Source organism: Ips typographus, linkage group LG13 (genome assembly GCF_016097725.1).
Source record: "Ips typographus isolate SLU linkage group LG13, UJ_Ityp_2.0, whole genome shotgun sequence".
In the NCBI taxonomy this organism is placed as follows: Eukaryota; Metazoa; Arthropoda; class Insecta; order Coleoptera; family Curculionidae; genus Ips; species Ips typographus.
Window position 1 is genome coordinate 1,043,682 of NC_138434.1, and position 19,753 is coordinate 1,063,434.

At 38.8% G+C, this 19,753-nt stretch overlaps 1 protein-coding gene and 1 long non-coding RNA gene across 2 annotated transcripts in view; one reads left to right on the forward strand and one right to left on the reverse strand.

Annotated features, from left to right (window-relative positions):
• Positions 1 to 134: 134 nt before the first annotated feature.
• Positions 135 to 1,451, forward strand: LOC145737137 (uncharacterized). Its single transcript, XR_014180268.1, has 2 exons — positions 135 to 623; positions 687 to 1,451. It is a non-coding gene; the product is annotated as an uncharacterized LOC145737137 (long non-coding RNA).
• An 899-nt stretch (positions 1,452 to 2,350) lies between these two features.
• ci (transcriptional activator cubitus interruptus) overlaps positions 2,351 to 19,753 on the reverse strand; it is a 55,983-nt gene continuing 38,580 nt past the window's right edge. Inside the window, exons 6-20 of the mRNA XM_081991871.1 lie at positions 14,360 to 14,481; positions 12,151 to 12,249; positions 10,338 to 10,526; positions 10,111 to 10,283; positions 9,684 to 10,055; positions 9,463 to 9,627; positions 7,242 to 7,532; positions 7,034 to 7,187; positions 6,546 to 6,808; positions 4,977 to 5,180; positions 4,322 to 4,924; positions 3,320 to 3,506; positions 3,156 to 3,270; positions 2,883 to 3,099; positions 2,351 to 2,833 (exon numbers count right to left, since the gene is read on the reverse strand). Coding sequence (XP_081847997.1) covers positions 2,591 to 2,833; positions 2,883 to 3,099; positions 3,156 to 3,270; positions 3,320 to 3,506; positions 4,322 to 4,924; positions 4,977 to 5,180; positions 6,546 to 6,808; positions 7,034 to 7,187; positions 7,242 to 7,532; positions 9,463 to 9,627; positions 9,684 to 10,055; positions 10,111 to 10,283; positions 10,338 to 10,526; positions 12,151 to 12,249; positions 14,360 to 14,481 — 3,397 coding nt within the window. The 3' untranslated portion in view covers positions 2,351 to 2,590. The remainder of the gene's footprint in view (positions 2,834 to 2,882; positions 3,100 to 3,155; positions 3,271 to 3,319; positions 3,507 to 4,321; positions 4,925 to 4,976; positions 5,181 to 6,545; positions 6,809 to 7,033; positions 7,188 to 7,241; positions 7,533 to 9,462; positions 9,628 to 9,683; positions 10,056 to 10,110; positions 10,284 to 10,337; positions 10,527 to 12,150; positions 12,250 to 14,359; positions 14,482 to 19,753) is intronic.

Sequence of the window (19,753 nt, forward strand, 5' to 3'; positions counted from 1 at the left end):
ATTGGCGAAAGAACCGAGTATTAAAAGCAGCTAAAAATTTACCTCATTGCGCTGCAAGTGCAGGAGATTTAAGTTTTCTTGACAATTGGCGAAGATGAAAAAAACTCTAAGAAAAAGTTAAAAAAAGTCTTCTTTATTCATTCTTATATGTTACAATAAAATTTACAACAGTTCTGAACCAAATATTTTTATACAAAAAAAAACACGTTAAAGCTATTTATTCGACATATTGTTACGTACGAAATAGAGTTTTCGTCCGTTAACTCGTTTGATTTGTGTTTTTAATGTACATGGGCCTAGTTACACTGGTAGACCGATTCCGATCGCTTAAATCCTCCAATTGCACTTTGTGCACATTTTGTTGTAAATGTGGGTGCGTGACCTGATAAGTTATCAGGTGCCGTAGTCACGTGATTGGTTTCGATTTTTGTCGGGGGAGCGTCGGTTTGTGGTCGTGTTTCTTTGTGTCAGGTGCCATGTGCCTATTTAATCACCCCACTTTGTGATATCGGTCTCTTTACCACTACAGCACTCGAACTGCCGACATCTGATCCTTTTTTCTGAGCCGTGTGGCGTGTGTGTGAATTTGATTTTTAATCCGTGATCATCTGGCCGAATTACAGGTAAATTGGTTTTATTGTTAGTTCTTTTGAATTATTTTGTATCGGCCCAATTTTCCAACACAGCATTGTGTTCGGCCCAACCGGATATTCGGAGATTTTTCCAACCGGAGATTTAAAGACACTTTCCAACCGGAAATCTAAGGGCTTTTTGACCGGAAATCTGAGGGTTTTCTGACCAGAGATCCAGGGATTTTTCCGACCGGAGAACATTTCAATCGGGGATTGAATCAGCCTGACCGGGACTGCTTTGTCCAGAGTTTTCCGGACCAGCCCACGTGTTGGGAAAGCCGATCACCGGCCACAGAGGTTTAGAAAGGTCAGAGTCGAACCACCACGATTCCTCACTTGATCACTAGTTTTATTTAATTTCATTTTATTTTATTTTTATTTTTTTTAGGTTAATATTAGTTTGCTCTAAACAACTTCAACACTTGTCACCGCCTCTGGTCACCTTTTTGGTTGCCGGAACAAGTGTTGAAGCTGTTTGTTCGTTTTCCCTGGTGTTCTGCTGTTTTCTGCCCTAGGTACCTGTCACCAGTCTCTGGACCCCATTTCCTACCTGGAAATCAGCGGTGGCCACTACTGACTACTGGGAAGAGGATACTGGAGGTTCCAGGACCCAAACATCGTCTTTGACAACTGGTAAGGGCAGTCAATTACGGTTTGGCACTGGGAAAACTTTTCCTGTTTTTTTTTTTAATTTATTTCAAATTTAATTTTTTTTTTTGTTTTCAACTTGTGGCAACTTTTGTAAATTTTATAAATATTTTGTAAATTTTGTATTGTAGTTATTTTAATTTGTAATATACACGTGTACATATACAACGAGTGGTTCGTTTGATTTCCTGCAGTATATCCAAGTGTGTTCATCTATAGCTAGTTATGAACTCATGCAATTAATCCACGACCTTGAGCTATCTAATTGAAAAATGTTGTAATCTCATTAACGTGAGGTTTCATCTTAGCAAAGTTTACCTCTTTGCATTTTCCGCTCTCCTAATGAGATGTTCGATTTTTGGTAAAAATGTAAATTTTATACAAAAATGGCATTTTGTATCAGGATCACAGAAGTATTAAAGAGGTATTTTTTGTCTTCTTGACAATATGGCGAATGACGAGTGTATCGGGAGTAACTGAAGTTTACCTCTTTGCATTTTCTGCTCTCCTAATGAGATGTTCGATTTTTGGTAAAACTGTAAATTTTCCACGGAAATGGCATTTTGTATCAGGATCACAGAAGTATTAAAGAGGTATTTTTTGTCTTCTTGACAATATGGCGAATGACGAGTGTATCGGGAGTAACTGAAGTTTACCTCTTTGCATTTTCTGCTCTCCTAATGAGATGTTCGATTTTTGGTAAAACTGTAAATTTTCCACGGAAATGGCATTTTGTATCAGGATCACAGAAGTATTAAAGAGGTATTTTTTGTCTTCTTGACAATATGGCGAATGACGAGTGTATCGGGAGTAACTGAAGTTTACCTCTTTGCATTTTCTGCTCTCCTAATGAGATGTTCGATTTTTGGTAAAAATGTAAATTTTATACAAAAATGGCATTTTGTATCAGGATCACAGAAGTATTAAAGAGGTATTTTTTGTCTTCTTGACAATATGGCGAAAGAACCGAGTATTCGAAGCAGCTAAAAATTTATATACATCATTGCGCTGCAAATTCAGGACATTTAAGTTTTCTTGACAATTGGCGAAGATGAATGAAAACTCTAAGAAAAAGTTAAAAAGTCTTCTTTATTCATTCTTATATGTTACAATAAAATTTACAACAGTTCTGAACCAAATATTTTATACAAAAAAAAAACACGTTAAAGCTATTTATTCGACATATTCAAGTTATACATACGGTGCCCGTTCATTATTGTTACCACGTGATGTTTTGAAGTGGCACTGTATATATATACGCATGCGTAAAACACAATAGTAAATATCACATGTACAGAAAATGACAGTAGTCACTGCATCATTTGCATTTGAAGAAAACGATTCTCTTCCAGTAACGAACTGAGCGACGACGTCATATCACCCACTATCATGTTGTTGTTGGTGGGGGTAGGTTCGGTTGTTGCGTTCCAACTCTGACAGCTCTGAACGTACTCTAGAGTGCGTTGGTAGGCGTCGGGACGCATTGGAGGTGCTTCGTGATAGTTGGAGGGCGCGAGCGCCCCGGCCGCCGGTGAAGGAAGAGCGTTCTGAGCCTGAAACAATCATTTTTCATATTTGACAGTTAAAGTGTACCTGGTATACCTGTTGGTACGGCACCGGTTGCTGATTGGCTCTAGCAGGACCGTATTGTGGTTGCTGATGATGAGCGTAATCGTTGTGATTGGTGCAATGCGTGTATTGGGGTGTTATCTGTGCCTGGCACTGCGTCGGGGCGTACACGTGACCGTTACATCCACCCATCTGCTGATTGTTGTTATTGTTGCACCAGTTGTTGTAACATTTTTGCTGCATTTGCCTGCTTTCAATATTATCCTAATTTAGCACTTAAATTTGCAAGGTTATTCATCAACCAACCTTGAATTGGGGGCATAACAAGGCGCCATCTGACGGTGTTGATGGCACGTTTGCTGAGGACAGTTTTGCCCCACCATTTGTACATTATTCTGCTGCATACCTGTATAACCATTAACTTTATATTAGAGTTGTGTTAATTGTACCAGTTTATATTAATTAACCACCTTGACAGTGTTGAGCAGATGCCGGAACTCGAGAAGGCGACATAATTTGAACTGGAGGACAACGAGCAGACATGGGAGAACCGACCATTTGACTGTAATTGGACGCTGGTGAGGCCATATTGGCGGCAGCCGGTGAAAGGGCGTTGTATTGCACGTCGTTGTAAATTGAACCAGGAGATGGCAGCACCTACAAATATTTTGTCAGTTCAAGTCAGAAACCCAACTCTGTCAATTTAGTTTACAAATTGAAATTAACCCAGAAAACTCAAACCATACAAATTATTGGAAGAAGAACACGTGATTTCGACACTAAGTGATACTCGCTTTCCTCCATTTTGGCGAACACGGTGTGACGCGCGTGTTTTCTTCCCTTACTGTCAGCTGTCACATGTCAGTGTTTTAAAAACTTAGAAGGCCGTGGTGTAACGTCAATACTATTTTAATAGAATTTATAGGCTTTTTTGGAGTTTTTTGCAAAAATTACTGTGTGTGAGCATTGTAAAACGCCTACCTAACATTGAGGAGTCCCTACACAAATAAAAATGCCGAAAAAAAAGTGAAAACCCGTCTGGTATAGCGAAACACAGTGAGTACATGTTGAGGTAATTTTTTTGGGGTTATTGACACTGTTTACACTGCTACAAATTGTCTAAACTCTCAATTATTGAATAAAGTGAAGTGTAACTTGAATATAAAGTTCTAATTACAATTACTAAGACTTTAAAGTAAAGATAAATACTGAAGTGTTATTTGGTTTAGTTGGCAACAGATGGCGCCACTTGTCAACTTGAAATCATAGAGATTGATACTGTCCTAGATGTGGATGTTTAATAACTATTAATAAAACGTAAAAATTGCAATTTTATTGCTTTTCGACATCACAGTTGCCATAAATAATCAAAGAGACGGAACGTGACGAAAAGTGCTTTTCGGTTTTCCAAAAATAACACAAAAATGAAGTAAAAATTAAATTTTCATAAAACATTAAAAGCTTACACTTACCTGATAATTGCCGGTATTTCCACCAGGTGATGGCATAACCTGTTGTACCGTCGGTGCTATCATATGTTCCAAATTAGAGACTGGACTGGGCATCATTTGCTGCGCAGCCGGTGACGCGACCATTTGATTTCCCCTAGGCGACGCTGTCACTTGACTTTGCGGTGACAGAAGTTGTGTTATTTGATTGGTTGCCGGCGACAGAGGTTTCATAAAGTTATTCAAAGGAGACGGCACCATGGTGGCGGTAGGGCTGGGCAATGGTTCCGCCGTTGGTTCCGTCCAATTGGGATTTTGTTGTTGTTGTTGCTGATCGGCCACTTGGTTCAAATACAACAAAACTTCGTCGGGCAGTACCAGTTTGTTTTCGACCATTTCTCCTTCGGCCACTTCGTCCAGTTGCACCGCCTGATTCGGGTGTAATTCAGTCGAACTTTGCACTCTTCTTAACGGAGGCGGACTGAGACTGCCGAGTCGTGGGGGTGGACTTCGCGGGTCCAGACCTGGACGAGTCGGTTCCGAAGCTCTACGAGCCTCCGAACTAGCCGTGGACGCCCACGGTGGCGCTTGACCGGCCGGAAGCTGTTGCAGATTACTCGACTGAGTCTGAAAGTTTCATTCACAATCCGCACACTTAACCAAAAAAATAAAATACAACCTGCAGCACTAAATTGCTCGAAAGTCCCGGGTTTTGGCCTTGCAACCGTTGTAGTTGGCCAGCCAACAGGTGAGATGAGGGAGGGGGAGGCAAACACTGTCCACCTGTCGTTGCCGTTGACAATTGACTGGACCTGCGCGAACTACCAGCCGAAATCGGATCGTAGAACGAACCAGGACCTTGTCCAACACGCATATTGGACACCTGCACAATTAAATTATATAGGGTGGTCCAAATTGATTGTAGATTACTTGAATAGTGGAAAGTACGTTTAAAATTACTTTCTGCACCCAGTTTACTACTTAGAACAGGGTAAACACAGTCACAACTGGCAGAGCCTTAGTTTCAAGTTTAATTTGTTTTTTTTGAGCACCCTGTATCTGTTTTGATGCCAAAATGGCCTTTAAAATGATACGTGACTGTTTTTAGTACAAAAATTAAATCAAGGAAACCACGTGACCATTTTTAAAATCAAAACGTTATCGTGCGTGTAACGTGACTAGTTTCAAGCATCCAATACAAATTTTAAACATCACGTGATTTTATTTGAGGTTAAAATGACATTTTTAAAGTCGCGTGACCATTTTAAATCACCAAATCAACTTCAGATTCAAGATCATGCGACTATTTTTAAAGTCAAAATGGCATTTTAAAGTATTCTTAAGGTCACGTGACCATTCTTAAAGTCCCAATAGAATTGTGAGGGTCACGTGACATGTTTTTAATGCCAAAATCACATGATTATTTTTAAGGTTGAAATGGCAATCCTAAGGTCAGATGACTGTTTTGAATACGACAATGAACGCCTGAAGATCACGTGACCGTCTTTCGGGTTAAAGTTATATTTTGACGTGACTCTTTTTAAGGTTAAAATGACATGTGACATTATTTACATATTTTAACGATCACGTGACCATTTTACACTATAAAGTTATAGAAATTTCTGCAAAAATATGAGAAGCGCTCAGAAATAACCTGGAAAGTTAATGGAAGCCTTTAGAATGTTCTAGGGGGTCCTGACAAGCTTTAGAACAACCTGGAAGCTGTTAAAGTGTTCTGGTAGGCTCTAGAACGTTCTAGACAGTCTTAAAACGCTGTAGAACGTTCCGCAAGGTCTTAGAATCTTTAATGATATTCTACCACACTTAACAATGTTCTAGAATCGTTTAGAAGATTCTAGAATTTTCCACAAATTGATATAACATTCTAGAACCTTCTAAACAATTCTAGAACATTGTGAAGTGTGTTAGAATTCTTGTAAGAGGCTCTAAAGCGTATCAGAAGAGGTAAAAACATCCTAGACAGTTCTAGAACCTTCTGGGAGGCTCTAAAGCGTATCATAAAGTTTAAAAATGGCCTGGAAAGTTCTAAAACCTTCTGGGAAACTCTAAGACGTATCAGAAAGTTTAAAAATGCTCTGACAAATTCTAGAAGCTTCTTGAAGGCTTCATAACGCCTCGGAAAGTTTTAGAATGCTCTAGACAAACTTTTGTTTCTTTTCAATCCAGTTTCTAACCCAACAATTGCGTAAATGACTGTCAAATGTAGGGTAAAGCGAAGAAAACTCACTTGAGACGCCAAACTGCTCTTTCTGCTCATGTCCGCACTGCGCATACTCCCGTAATACGAACTGACAGTCGAATTGCTGTCGCGTCTGATCTGAGCTTGTTGCTGCGTGTTGACAGTGGGCTGTAACCGTTGCTGCAGCTCAGTCAGCTGAGTTTTGGTCTGAGCGGGCTGGTTGCACTGATCCATTCTTAGGTTGGTGATGCGCGTGTTCAGTTCGGCTATTTTACGTTGATTGGCCAGTGCTGGATTTCTCGGTCTACCCACTGAAATATAGAAACGAATTTTACGGCTTAAATATTATCTTAGGCGGGGTTTACAAAAGTTCAAAAAGTCAAGTACACTTTGCTATAGTTTGACAGTGTTGCATGTCTAGAATGTAACCAGCAGGAATCAAAAATTGAGTTAGGTTGCCAAATGGTAAAACAGGTAAGAATTTACAGTTACTTTGAATAAGAGTTGTTTAAAACAATAAAAACAAACTAACTAACCTGGTTTGCGAATTCGTGGAGGTATCACACCGGAAGGAGCAGTACCGCCACCTACAAACGCCCTCAGTACTACGGGAAGTTCGTCGAGCTCTAAATCCTCAGCGTCTGCCGTCCAGTCCTCTAAAGCGTCCACCGCTCCAGGTGTAGTTAAACGCTGTAATTGTCGGGTTAGAATTGATCCTACTTTTGGCAAAAATTAGAAACTAACCAAAGCGTCCATGTCCTGACCACCGATCGGACTGTCCTGCGCTTGAGGCGAGTGCACGTCCGATTCGCTTTTCACCGACGGACTGCTCAGACTGGCCGTTTTGGCGCCGTCGTCGCTGCGCGGCGACCCGTCCAAACGGCCGCCGGCGCCGCCCGCGCCATCTTCGTGGCTGCCTTTGTACTTTTTGTTGGCGTAGAATTCCGCTCCGTGCACCGTTTTTACGTGTTTGCGCAACGACGAAGGATCCGTGTAACGTTTAGTGCATCCGGGCAGTTTACACACGTACGGTTTCTGTTTATCGAAAGTTACTTATTACCTGACAGCTGACATGCGCGTACAGCAGTTTGACAGATCACAGTCACAGTGGCTGGATGAATTGTTCGATCTACTCTCTCCATGGAATTTTGACATTTTGTTTCTTATGTATACTTTTGATATTATTTATGGCGAAAAAGTGCACTATTAGTAAAAAGAACATATTTAAGGTAAAAATGGTGTTTGTGAAGGTCACGTGGCCATTTTGACGATTAATTGGTATTGCTGACGGTCACGTGACTCTTTTAACAGTTAAAATGGCATTCTTACAGTCACGTAACCATAATTAAGGTCAAAATGTCGCTCTGAAGGATACGCAAGGTCACGTTACCATTCTTGTACGATTGAAAGAAGGTTTATGATGGTTCTCGACTATCAAATTCAGTTACGAACGTCACGTGACTATTTTCAAGCGTCGAGCAAATTCTTGAAGGTCCCCCGACTATTCTTACGGTCAAAATAGCATCTTTGCAGTCACGTGATCATATTTAGGGTCAGAATGTTGTTCTGAAGGTCGCGTGACGTTTCTTAGGACTACAAAGATCTTGAATAGGTCGAGTTGTTGTTTTCAATCACAAAATTCAGTTACGAAGGTCACGTGACTATTTTGAGGCATATAGAAAGGAGTCTTGGAGATCGTTTGACTTTTCTTACAATTAAAATATCACCTTTGCAGTCACGTGATAATCAAATTTACCTGTAAAGGTCAGGTGACTATTTTCAAGCGTTCAACAGCATCTCGAAGGTCACGTGACCATTTTTATGATTGAAACGCAATTCTGATTGTCACGTGATTGTTGTCAAGTAACGAATTCAGTTACAAAGATCGCGTGACTATAATAAAAGTTGAAATGTCACGCGTATTTTTAAAGTCAACATTAAGTTGTGATGAATGACGTCAGAGAATGGTTTTGTTGAAGTAGTGTTGAGATTGTGTTGGAACTGTTGAGCTGGTTGGCAACATTTTTCTTGTTGACTTAAAAAACGGGATTTACATTTAAAGAACCTTTGCTGAGTATTTTATGCCTTTTCTATTTTCCTTAATCAACAAACACAACCAACAATAACAAATGCCGGAAAGGCTAATACATAACGTCAAAAAAGCTTACATTGTCATTGGTGAAAATTGACTTCCAACATGAAATCAACAAATCCATCAGCTCTGAGGCTTGGTGGAAAGTTGAGGCTATGTTGTATTCATCACAGATTTATGTTGACTTAAAAGACAGTGACAGTTGGATCCACCATTAATTCATCAGCACTTTAAGAACACTTTTTATAAAATTGTGGTGCTTGTGTTGGCAACAATACCTAAACTGTTGACTTTAAAAATACGCGTGTCGCTCTAAAGGTCACGTGGTCAATTTTTAGGATTGTAAGGAATTTCTGAAGGTCACGTGATTGTTGTCCATTACCAATAACTTCCGGTCGCACATTTAAGGTAAAAATATTGTCCCGTAGGTCACGTGATCTCTTTCACGATTCACTAGCATTTCTAATGGTCACGTGATTGTTTGACGAGAGTATTTTCAAGTATCGAATAGAACCTCGAAAATCAGGTGACTCTCCTTAAGGTTAGAATAGTGTCCGGTCAGTCACATGACCATATTTAAGGTTAAAATGTTTCTCTAAAGGTCACGTGATCATTTTTACCAAAATCTATATAATCTTGTCCAAACAATAAGTAAGTAAACAAACGGAAATTTTCGATTTTTAAACAGAACTTTTTAAATAATAAAAAAAAACTATTGATATTTGACACGTGACAGAGCTCACAAATGACATCATTGTTCATTTTATTGTACAGGAAAAATTCCATGGAGAGAGTAGATCTAAGAATGTTTTTGTTTTGCTTCTGTTCGAGAAAATTTAGTGTCTGACAGCCGTTTGACAGATCATAGCTTACCTCGTTGCTGTGCGTTCTATTTTGATGTTTGGCTCTATCCGAAGCGTTGCTAAAAGCCTTTGAACATCCCGGATATTCGCAAGTGTACGGTTTTTCCCCCGTATGAGATCGTAAATGGGTTTTGAGATTTTCCAGTCTCGAGTAGGCCTTGACGCACCCTTCAAACTGTATCAAAACCACCCCCCTGTACCAGTTTTCCTTAATAAAACCAGGAAACTTACCGTGCATTTGTGCGGTTTTTCGCCCGTATGCCGTCGCATGTGCACCACCAGCATGTATTGAGCTTTGAAAGGTTTTTCCGCCCTCGAACATCCATCCCATCGACACACAAAAGACTTTTTGTTCGCGTGAATGTGATCGTTGTTTATGTGCTTGACTAGTTCATCCTGAGTGGTGAATTCCGTGCCGCAATCCTTCCAATGACAGTTCGTTTCGATGAAATCCCCCGGTTCGTCCCTTAAATCCCCTTGTTCACCGCTACCATCCGACGGATGATTGTTTAATCCTTCTTTTTTCACTCGACCGCTGTTTTTTCGATTGTCCACCTCGATTTGTGGACTGTTCAGTTCAGAATTTCGTCTTTCGCTTAAACTCTGGAAAAAAACCACCTTCCACCAAACAATTAATGCCAGAAAAACGTAAACTTACATCAGTCTTGGGAAGGGTGGCGCAATGTTGAGGATGAGGCAAATGCTGCGACCCGTGCAGTCCAAAAGTGGGGGTGTGCGCGTGAGGGTGTAACAGTGGAGGGGCTCCGGGTCCGCGCAACAACAGGGCGGGGTGCAGAGCCGGACTTATGGCACCTGTTGAAAAAAAGTTGGCTGAAAAGAGAACGATTTAGGTAAAACACTCTGAAGCAGCCTCTAAAGTCTTACCGGCGCTGAGGTGACCCAAAGATCCGCTACACACGGAAGAACTTCGACTACCAGCCGCTAGGGACGCCAGGGACGAGGGGGAGAACCGGATCACCGAAGTGAGGTCCAAGTCTGAATAGGGTGAGGCCGAGAGGGCACGTTTTCGGGACGCCCTCGCCAAACGAGGTGAACATAATCGTGATCCTGAAACTACATACAAATTTAACACTAAAAACAAAACTTTTCAAATGTTCTAAAGCATTCTAGGCTTTCTCAAACTTTCCACAAAATTCTAGATGTTATAAAATCTTCCATAACCTTTTCAAATCTTCCAAAACGTACTAAAGCCTTCTAGGATGTTCTAAGACCTTCAAAACCTTCTCAAACCTGTCAGAAGATTTTCTCAAACCTTCCACATCTTCCTAGAACGTTCTACAGTCTTTTAAAATGTTCGAAAACTTTCTCAAATACTTCAGAACGTTCTAAAACATTCTAAAACCTTCCACAGCATTTTCAAAGTTTTCAGAATGGTGTAATCAACTAACGGAACGTTCTAAAGCTTTCCAAAAGGCTGTAAAAGGTTGTCGCACCTTCCAGAACACTCTAAGACCATCCAAAATTGTTCTAAACGTTACACAACTTTCCATAATCTTCCCAAAGTTTTCAGAATGGTCTATCCCCTTCCAGAACGTCTTAGACCCTTCCACAGTTTTTAATTTTTTCTTAGAATGTCCTAATAATTTTTAAAATGTACTAACAGCTTAGAAAATTTCATACAAATCTTCCGCACTATTCTATTTTTTTTTTTTAGAACCTTCTACCACTTTTTACAACTTTAGAAAGTCTTTCAGAACGTTTTAAAGCCTTCTAGGATGTTCTAAAACCTTCAAGGACCTTCTGAAGCTTTCTCAAACTGTTCGGAATATTATAAGATCTCCTGAAACCTTCCACATTTTCCTAGAACGTCTCAGAACGTTCTACAGTCTTTTAAAATGTTCCAAAACTTTCTCAAATATTTCAGAATGTTCTAAAACGTCTTAGACCCTTCTAAAGTGTTTTAAAACTGTTTATAGAATGTCCTAAAACCTTCCAGAATGTACTAACAGCTTCGAAAATGTCCTACAAACTTCTGCATTCTCCTAGAACTTTTCTGAAGCCTTCTCAAACTTTCCAAAATGTTCTGACACCGTCGAAAATCTCTAAGACCTTCTGGAACAATTCAATTTCTTTCCACATTCTTCTAGAAAGTGTCAGAACGTTCTACAGTCTTCTCAAATATTTCAAAAAGACCTAAAACGTTCTAGAACCTCCCATAGCCTTTTCAAAGGAGTCAAAACGGTCTAATACCTTCCGAAAACTTATAGAACCTAGCAGGTTTTTTTAAAAATTGTCTAACATGTTCTGGAATCTGCCAGAGCCCTCTCAATCGTTCCAGAATGTTGTGAAACGTTCGGTAAACCGTCAAAGCTCACTGAAATGACTATCTATCGACATATAAAAGTCTGAACAATTTCAAGCTCAAAAATCTCAATTTATAATTGAGACGTGACAAGAATAGCACGCGTTGCGCCATCAAAACCCAGTGAGTACGATGTAAATTTATTCTAGAAGGAAAAAAGCAGCCGGAACCCGTATTAGGCCTTAATTACGACTTAAATTTGATTCGATTAGCATGGGTGCGCCTTAAACAGGAACCTATACGCACCAGGAATAAATTAACCGTCTTAATAAAGACGAAAAGCAATAAAATTAACTTCGGCCATCGTAAAATAACTACAGGATACAAATGACAAAATTATTTAAATTATTAATAATAATTTTCAGGTCGTTTTACCATCTAGTCCGAAGGGGAACTCGCTACTGGCCAACGTGGAGGAGGGATGCAATTCTGTCAACCCTCGGGCGTTCAGGTACTCGGCGCTCAATCCCAAACCTATAAACAAACAAAAATAGATAAACAAATATGCAAAACTAAGAGGATATCACACACAGTTAATGGGAACAAGTCAGTCGTAAAACACAGTATTTACGGTTCTATTTTGCATATTACGTAAAATCTCCCCTCGTAACTTACAGGATTGTTGTATCCCATGGAGAATCAGCCATTTCATGGTTAATTAAACGTTAGTACAGTTTTAATGGGTATGCAACCAAACTAACTTAAAAGATCATGTTTGGATGTCAATCCTGGTTGCCTAACACTTATGCACCAAACAAAAATTTGTCAAAAATCGAACAGAGGCAAAAATACGTAAACGAGCTGGGATATCTTTCATCGGGGGGCGACTCAAGCCGAAACGAGAAAACAAACAATCGACAGTTCATAAATAAAGACCGACGTCGAGACAAAATAAACTTTTCGAAATGCAAAAATAAATCATTAAGACCCTGGGAGTAAATATACTGTTTGGGAGCACGCAAACTCTTAAATTTTAGCGTCCACCAGGCAGATTATTAATTCGGGGGGCCCACACGTTTTTAATTGAACTGATGCTGGGTTGCCACTTGGTAGTGGTAGGAACTGGTGACTGGCTTAAGTTGACACAATTAAGCCAAATAACCCAAGTTTTCCAGACCTTTTTCTACACAAAAGAAAACACCCCGAAAAGTGTCAATTATCATTAAGTGTACTTCAGACTGTTAATTTTTCCACTCCTCTTGTCACATTCAAAACTAAACCCAACTAAAACGGGGGTCAAAATGCTTAAGTAAGCACCCACCTTACATCAATGATGAACTTTGAAATTCGGTTATTTCTTCCTGAAATATCTTGTCCTGCTAGACTTCTCCACTTTGCTGTTAAACTGGTGTTTTGGATGGTACAGTTTGGAGACTTTTTTACGGACATTACTGCTTCTTTCAAATTTCACGGTAAACAGACGAACCAGTCCGGTTTTTAGGCCAAAAATTACAAACACAAACACAGTAGCAACAAAATCAGTAAACAAAATAAAATAGGTTATGTAGTTGTGTCAACTGTCAAATAGATTGAATGATAAATAAAAATCACGTGACGCCATAATGACAAAAATCACACTGAGGTCACGTGACTTAAAACGGCAAGTAATGGGCCAAATTTGAGTAATGTTAACTAATAATAATGAGCTGAGCTTGTGCCTTTGTGAGTGCACCCACCTTAAATCATCGTATTTGTTAATTCTTCTGGAGTTTTAACTGGCTAAAGGGATCAGTTCTGCAAAGCCTTGAAATTCTGTTATTTGTCCCCTGAGAATACGTGGTCCTAGTAAACTCGTCCACTTTGCTGTTAAACCCAGTGTTTTTGCCGGTTAAATTTGGAGACCTTTTTACGGACATCACTGTTATTCGAGTTTCACGGTAAATAAACCAAACAACTCAGGTCTTAACACGGCAAATTATCAACAAAATGAACAAAATACAAAATAGGTTAGGTTATTTAGAAATGTCAACTGTCAAAAAAATAAATAGGGAGGAGCCAAATTCTACTAATGTCAACTGTCAAATGAATTGATAGTAATGGGGCATTTTTCTATTAAACCAAGTGGAGACTAGACGTTCACGCACATTAACATTGAATATGCCACTGTTTTTTTTTCTCGAGCCGGACGTATCCGGTCGAGACCCGATTACTAAATCAATCGTGAATACGAGAAAAAGAAATCCGATGTGAATATAGATACAGATTGTAGAAATGTGTGAGAAAACACGTAAAACAAATACAGAAATATTCCATAAAAACTTTAACGCGCGCCTTGAACAAACCAATAAAACGCAGGAAGAGCACCCAGTCGGGGTGCGGAACAAAAGCACCACGTACGTGCCTATTTGAACAGAAGGCCGTAAAACTTGAGGGGGGATGAGGAGGAGGAGATGCGGTTTCGGTGTCTTGGACGCATCTGGATCTAAATGTGGCTCCGGTTATTTTCGCTTCTCGTTAGCAAGCCCGTTTTCCTCATAATTTCATTGGAAACTCGACCGGAACCGGTGAATAAGTTTACGCGACATAAATTACGCACTAAAATGACAGCGGCCGTTTGACATTTCCTACAACGTTGCCAACTTACTGTGAATCGAATTGGCGGTGGAATGTTGAAGGGAATACAGATACTCCATATGCGGAGGGAGTCGATAGGCGGGATGCAACTCCCTGCTGAGTAGGATGCTGCTACCGGGGCTGGCACCAACACTGAAACAAAAAAAAAAATTATATATACAGGGCGTTCAAAAAGCTGAGTAATTCATACATAAAACGAACAAAACCAAACGTATATAACGAGGCTGGTTGTAATTCAATGCAAATAAAATGCTTTTGTCTAAAAACGAGGAGGTGTTGACGGGGCCTAATTAAACCTGGGCAATGTCACAGTTCCCTCGAATTCATTAGCGTGAACATGAACCAGAGAGAGTAAAGTAGTGATCTACGTCTATGGTTCGCTGTCCTTTTTCAAGATCGTTTTTGTTAAGGTTGCGCATGTTAATTTCTTGGACTTGAATAGGCTGGCAAGAGAAACGTGTCTCAAAGCCGGCGCTGTATAGCTTAATTTTTCGTAATTTATACTTGTGAGTGTGTATGCGAGAGACACAATTTATGTGCTTCTTTCTTATTCTGATTAAGCAATTAATTTTAAACGCCTTAGCTTTTTAACATGGGCACGGCCGTTTAAACGACCCGAACGGGATTTTTTTCCCGTTCTCTTGTTGCCTTTTAACCGTCTTTCTAACGAACGCCACTGAACAATCAAAATATTGATCAGATGGTGAATTTGAAAAGAGTATCTGGACAGTATAATTGGTCAAAAAATGCATCAATCGCACAGAACAACCTTAAAGCTTGTCATATTTTTGAGTAAATATTTGACAACCCTGGCGTTATTCAAATCCACTCGAAATGGACAACCCTGAACAGGAATTTTGACAGTTAATTTTAATGACTTAGATAATACAACCAGATTAAAATGTCAAATGTCAGCTGTAAAAAGACAACGCAGAAAACACGTACTAATTAAGAAAAATTGAATTTTTAAACCCAACTGTTTACTGTGCGATATTGACGTTTGACAGATGAAAGTACATAGAGAATTGTAATGTTTGTTTTTTCCCTCACACCATTCCTACTTAACCTTGTTTTAATATGTCTAATTTGACAGTGGCAATGTTGCCAGGTCTACCGTTATGTTTTATTTTGTAGTGCTATTTCAAGTTAGACACCGCTTTTCTACCTGACTGTACTAAATTTTGTACTGTTTTTTTCAAGCAACCGAATAGGAAATTTAATGAGGATTCCAAAAATGTGCTTAAAACATTCATTTTCTCACTCCAAGTGGGTTGTACACGCGATTTTCTACCTGACTGTCTCTACAAACTGTGTTTTTGGCAGTTCAAACTTTGACACTATTTTTCTCCCTGACTGTACTAAATTTTGTAGTTTTTTTATGTTATTGAATAGGAAATTTAATGAGGATTTCAGAAATGTGCTTAAAACATTCATTTTCTCACTCCAAGTGGGTTGTACACGCGATTTTCTACCTGACTGTCTCTACAAACTGTGTTTTTGGCAGTTCAAACTTTGACACTATTTTTCTCCCTGACTGTACTAAATTTTGTAGTTTTTTTATGTTATTGAATAGGAAATTTAATGAGGATTTCAGAAATGTGCTTAAATCAGTAATTTTCTCATTCCAAGTGGGTTTTATACGCGATTTTGTACCTGACTGTCTCTACAAACTGTGTTTTTGGCAGTTTAATCTTTGACACCACTTTTCTGCCTGACTGTACTAAAATTTGAAATGTTTTTTATGTTTTTGAATAAGAAATTTAATGAAGATTCCAAAAATGTGCTTAAAACTGTCATTGTCTCACTCCAAATGGGTTTTACACGCGATTTTCTACCTGACTGTCTTTACAAATTGTGTTTTTGGCAGTTCTAACTTTGACACCACTTTTCTCTCTGACTGTACTAAATTTTGTAGTGTTTTTTTATGTTATTGAATAGGAAATTTAATGAGGATTCCAAAAATGTGCTTAAATTAGTAATTTTCTCACTCCAAGTGAGTTTTACGTGCGATTTTGTACCTGACTGTCTCTACAAACTGTATTTTTTGGCAGTTCAAACTTTGACACCACTTTTCTCCCTGACTGTACTAAATTTTATAGTGTTTTTTTTATGTTGTTAATAGGAAATTTAATGAGGATTCCAAAAATGTGCTCAAATCAGTAATTGTCTCACTCCAAGTAGGTTTTACGTGCGATTTTGTACCTGACTGTTTCTACAAATAACTTACGGGCTGTCACAATTTGACATCCGTTTTCTATACAAGTCTTTTGGTAATATTGCAAAGATTTGGTAATGATAAGCAAAAGGGTCAGTCTAGCAAGGTTGCAAAAATTATAGGTAAAGATTACAAAAAAGGTTACCACTCTAATTTCGAAAAATATCCATTCGGCAACATTGCATGACTGACTGACGTTTGGACATTTGATTGACGCACACACAGGGTTGTCCAGAAATCGACTGGAAACCGATAAAACAGGCTACTGTTTTAGCAACGTTGCAAAAATTACAAGTGAAAACCACAAAAAAGTCTCACCACTCAAATTTGGAAAAATGCTAGGAAAAATAACCATTCGGCAACAATGCATAACTGACTGTCGTTTAGGACATTTGATTGACGCACAGACAGGGTTGTCCAGAAATCGACCGATAAAACAGGAATGGGAGCGGCCATCGTGGTACCCTGTTTTTGAGTATGGTGTCCGCTTAATCTTGAATCGGGAACGGTTTTATGGAGACAAAAAGGCAAAGTTTGAAATTTAAGAGGCAATTCGCGATCGCGAGTACCATGTTGGTACCGTCATGAATATGTAAAATCGGGCCGATGGTCGATTAGGAAACATGACCGCAAGCGTTTTTGCACGAACCTAAGTTTCGTTCTAGTACCAGTTTTGGGTACCGTACAATTTAATTTTTTTTTGGAAATTCAGCGCTTTTCGGTGTTTACAAGATATTTATGTTTAAGCTGAACTTTGATTTTCCAACGAGTTTTTTAACTACAAAATGGTGTTTACGCAGTGCACGAGGCGAAATCTCTCTAATTAGGCCCTCAGCACGTTCATAGCGCCCACGAGACAGGTCAGTTCTATTTTACTCCTGCACATTTGCATTCGGTATCGACTTAATCGTGAGAATGACCCCCACGTGAAAAAAAATTGGTACCTGGTGATCGGCTGGGGAACTCCTCCATAATACGCGGGATAGTACAAATCGTGAACCATTTCCACTCACTCACTCTAGTAACACACCCTGTTCACGACTAATTCAGAAAAAAAAGGACGAACCCAAGTACCCAACGCACTTGGCGCGGTTGCCGCACCCACCCTTCTTAAGCAAACGTGGCAACGGCGCAATTTTGTTAAAATCTTTAGGCCCTTTCGGACAATGGCTAAGGCAGGTATGTAAAGGAACCCCCCGCGGGTTCTTAACGGTGCGGGGGCCCCATTAAAGGGCGAAATAAATTTCGGGCCAAATGAATTTCTTGACACTTGTCCCGGTCCTTGGAAATTTGTTAAATAGAATCGTTAACGATGCTGACGGGGAAGATTTTTCGAGAGAAAGTTCCGACATATAAAGAGGTTGTCTTTCATCCCCCTCCCCCACCACCATACCGGTCAGGGTGTTGAAATGGAGGATGTTGTGTCTATTAAGGTTTAGGGTAAAAGGACAACCCTGGCTGTTACAAAATTTAATTAACTGGACAACCCTGACTAATAATCTGCGTCGCCATTAATAGCATCCACACTGACGTCATCATGTATGCCAGTGTGCTGATTTCAATCAAAGTATAAAATGGCACAGATTTTTCAAATACGTTTACATTGTATCATTTTGTTATAACCACTGACACACCCGAAACGAGGTAAACGCAGTCAGCTTTAACTAAAACCCATTTACACCACTTTTCCAATAAAACTAATTCAGCTTTGTTAAGAGTGTTACAAATCAATTGACTCAATTTACATTGACAACCAATATTCTCCCTTGTTAACAAAGTAAACGCAGAAATTAACAGTAATTTACTCAGTTTGCTTTGATACAAATGTCCACTGTCAAAATTAAGTCTTATTAAACAAAATTTAGACAATTGACAGCAAAAAATGGACAACTCTGCCGACATATTGTTTGTCGGTTCTTCTTCTTTTTTTATTTAATTCAGAATAGGAAATTTAATGAGGATTTCAAAAATGTGCTTAAAACAGTAATTTTCTCACTAAATAAATAAATATATATATAAACTGTGTTTTGGCAGTTCAAACTTTGACACCACTTTTCTCCCTGACTGTACTAAATTTTGTAGTGTTTTTTTTGGTTATTGAATAGGAAATTTAATGAGGATTCCAAAAATGTGCTTAAAACAGTCATTTTTTTACTCCAAGTGTGTTTTACACGCGATTTTGTACCTGACTGTCTCTATCTCTACACTGTGTTTTTGTCAGTTCAAACTTTGACACCACTTTTCTCTCTGACTGTACTAAATTTTGTAGTGTTTTTTATGTTATTGAATAGGAAATTTAATGAGGATTCCAAAAATGTGATTAAAACAGTCATTTTCTCACTCCAAGTGGGTTTTACACGCGATTTTGTACCTGACTGTCTCTACAAACTGTGTTTTTGGCAGTTCAAATTTTGACACCACTTTTCTACCTGACTGTATTAAATTTTGTAGTGTTTCTTTAGGTTATTGAATAGCAAATTTAATGAGGATTCCAAAAATGTGCTTAAAACTGTCATTTTCTCACTCCAAATGGGTTTTACATGCGATTTTGTACCTGACTGTCTCTACAAATTGTGTTTTTGGCAGTTCAAACTTTGACACCACTTTTCTCCCTGACTGTACTAAATTTTGTAGTGGTTTTTTATGTTATTGAATAGCAAATTTCATGAGGATTCCAAAAATGTGCTTAAATCGGTAATTGTCTCACTCTAAGTGGGCTTTACACGCGATTTTCTACCTGACTGTCTCTACAAATTGTTTTTTTGGAAGTTCAAATTTTGACATCACTTTTCTCCCTGACTATACTACATTTTGTAGTGTTTTTTATATTATCGCATAGGAAATTTAATGAGGATTCCAAAAATGTGCTTAAAACAGTAATTTTTTCACTCTAAGTGGGTTTTACAGGCGATTTTGTTCCTGACTGTCTTTTCAAACTGGGTTACCAAGTAAACGCAGAAATTAATAGTAATTTACTCAGTTTGCTTTGATACAAATGTCCACTGTCAAAATTAAGTCTTATTAAACAAAATTTAGACAATTGACAGCAAAAACTGGACAACCCTGCCGACAGATTGTTGGTCGGTTCTTCTTCTTTTTTTATTTAATTGGATTTTGGTAAAAGAAGTGCTACTCTCGATTTCATTGTTTTTTTCAGATTGCCATTAAATCAGTATTTTGTATCACTCA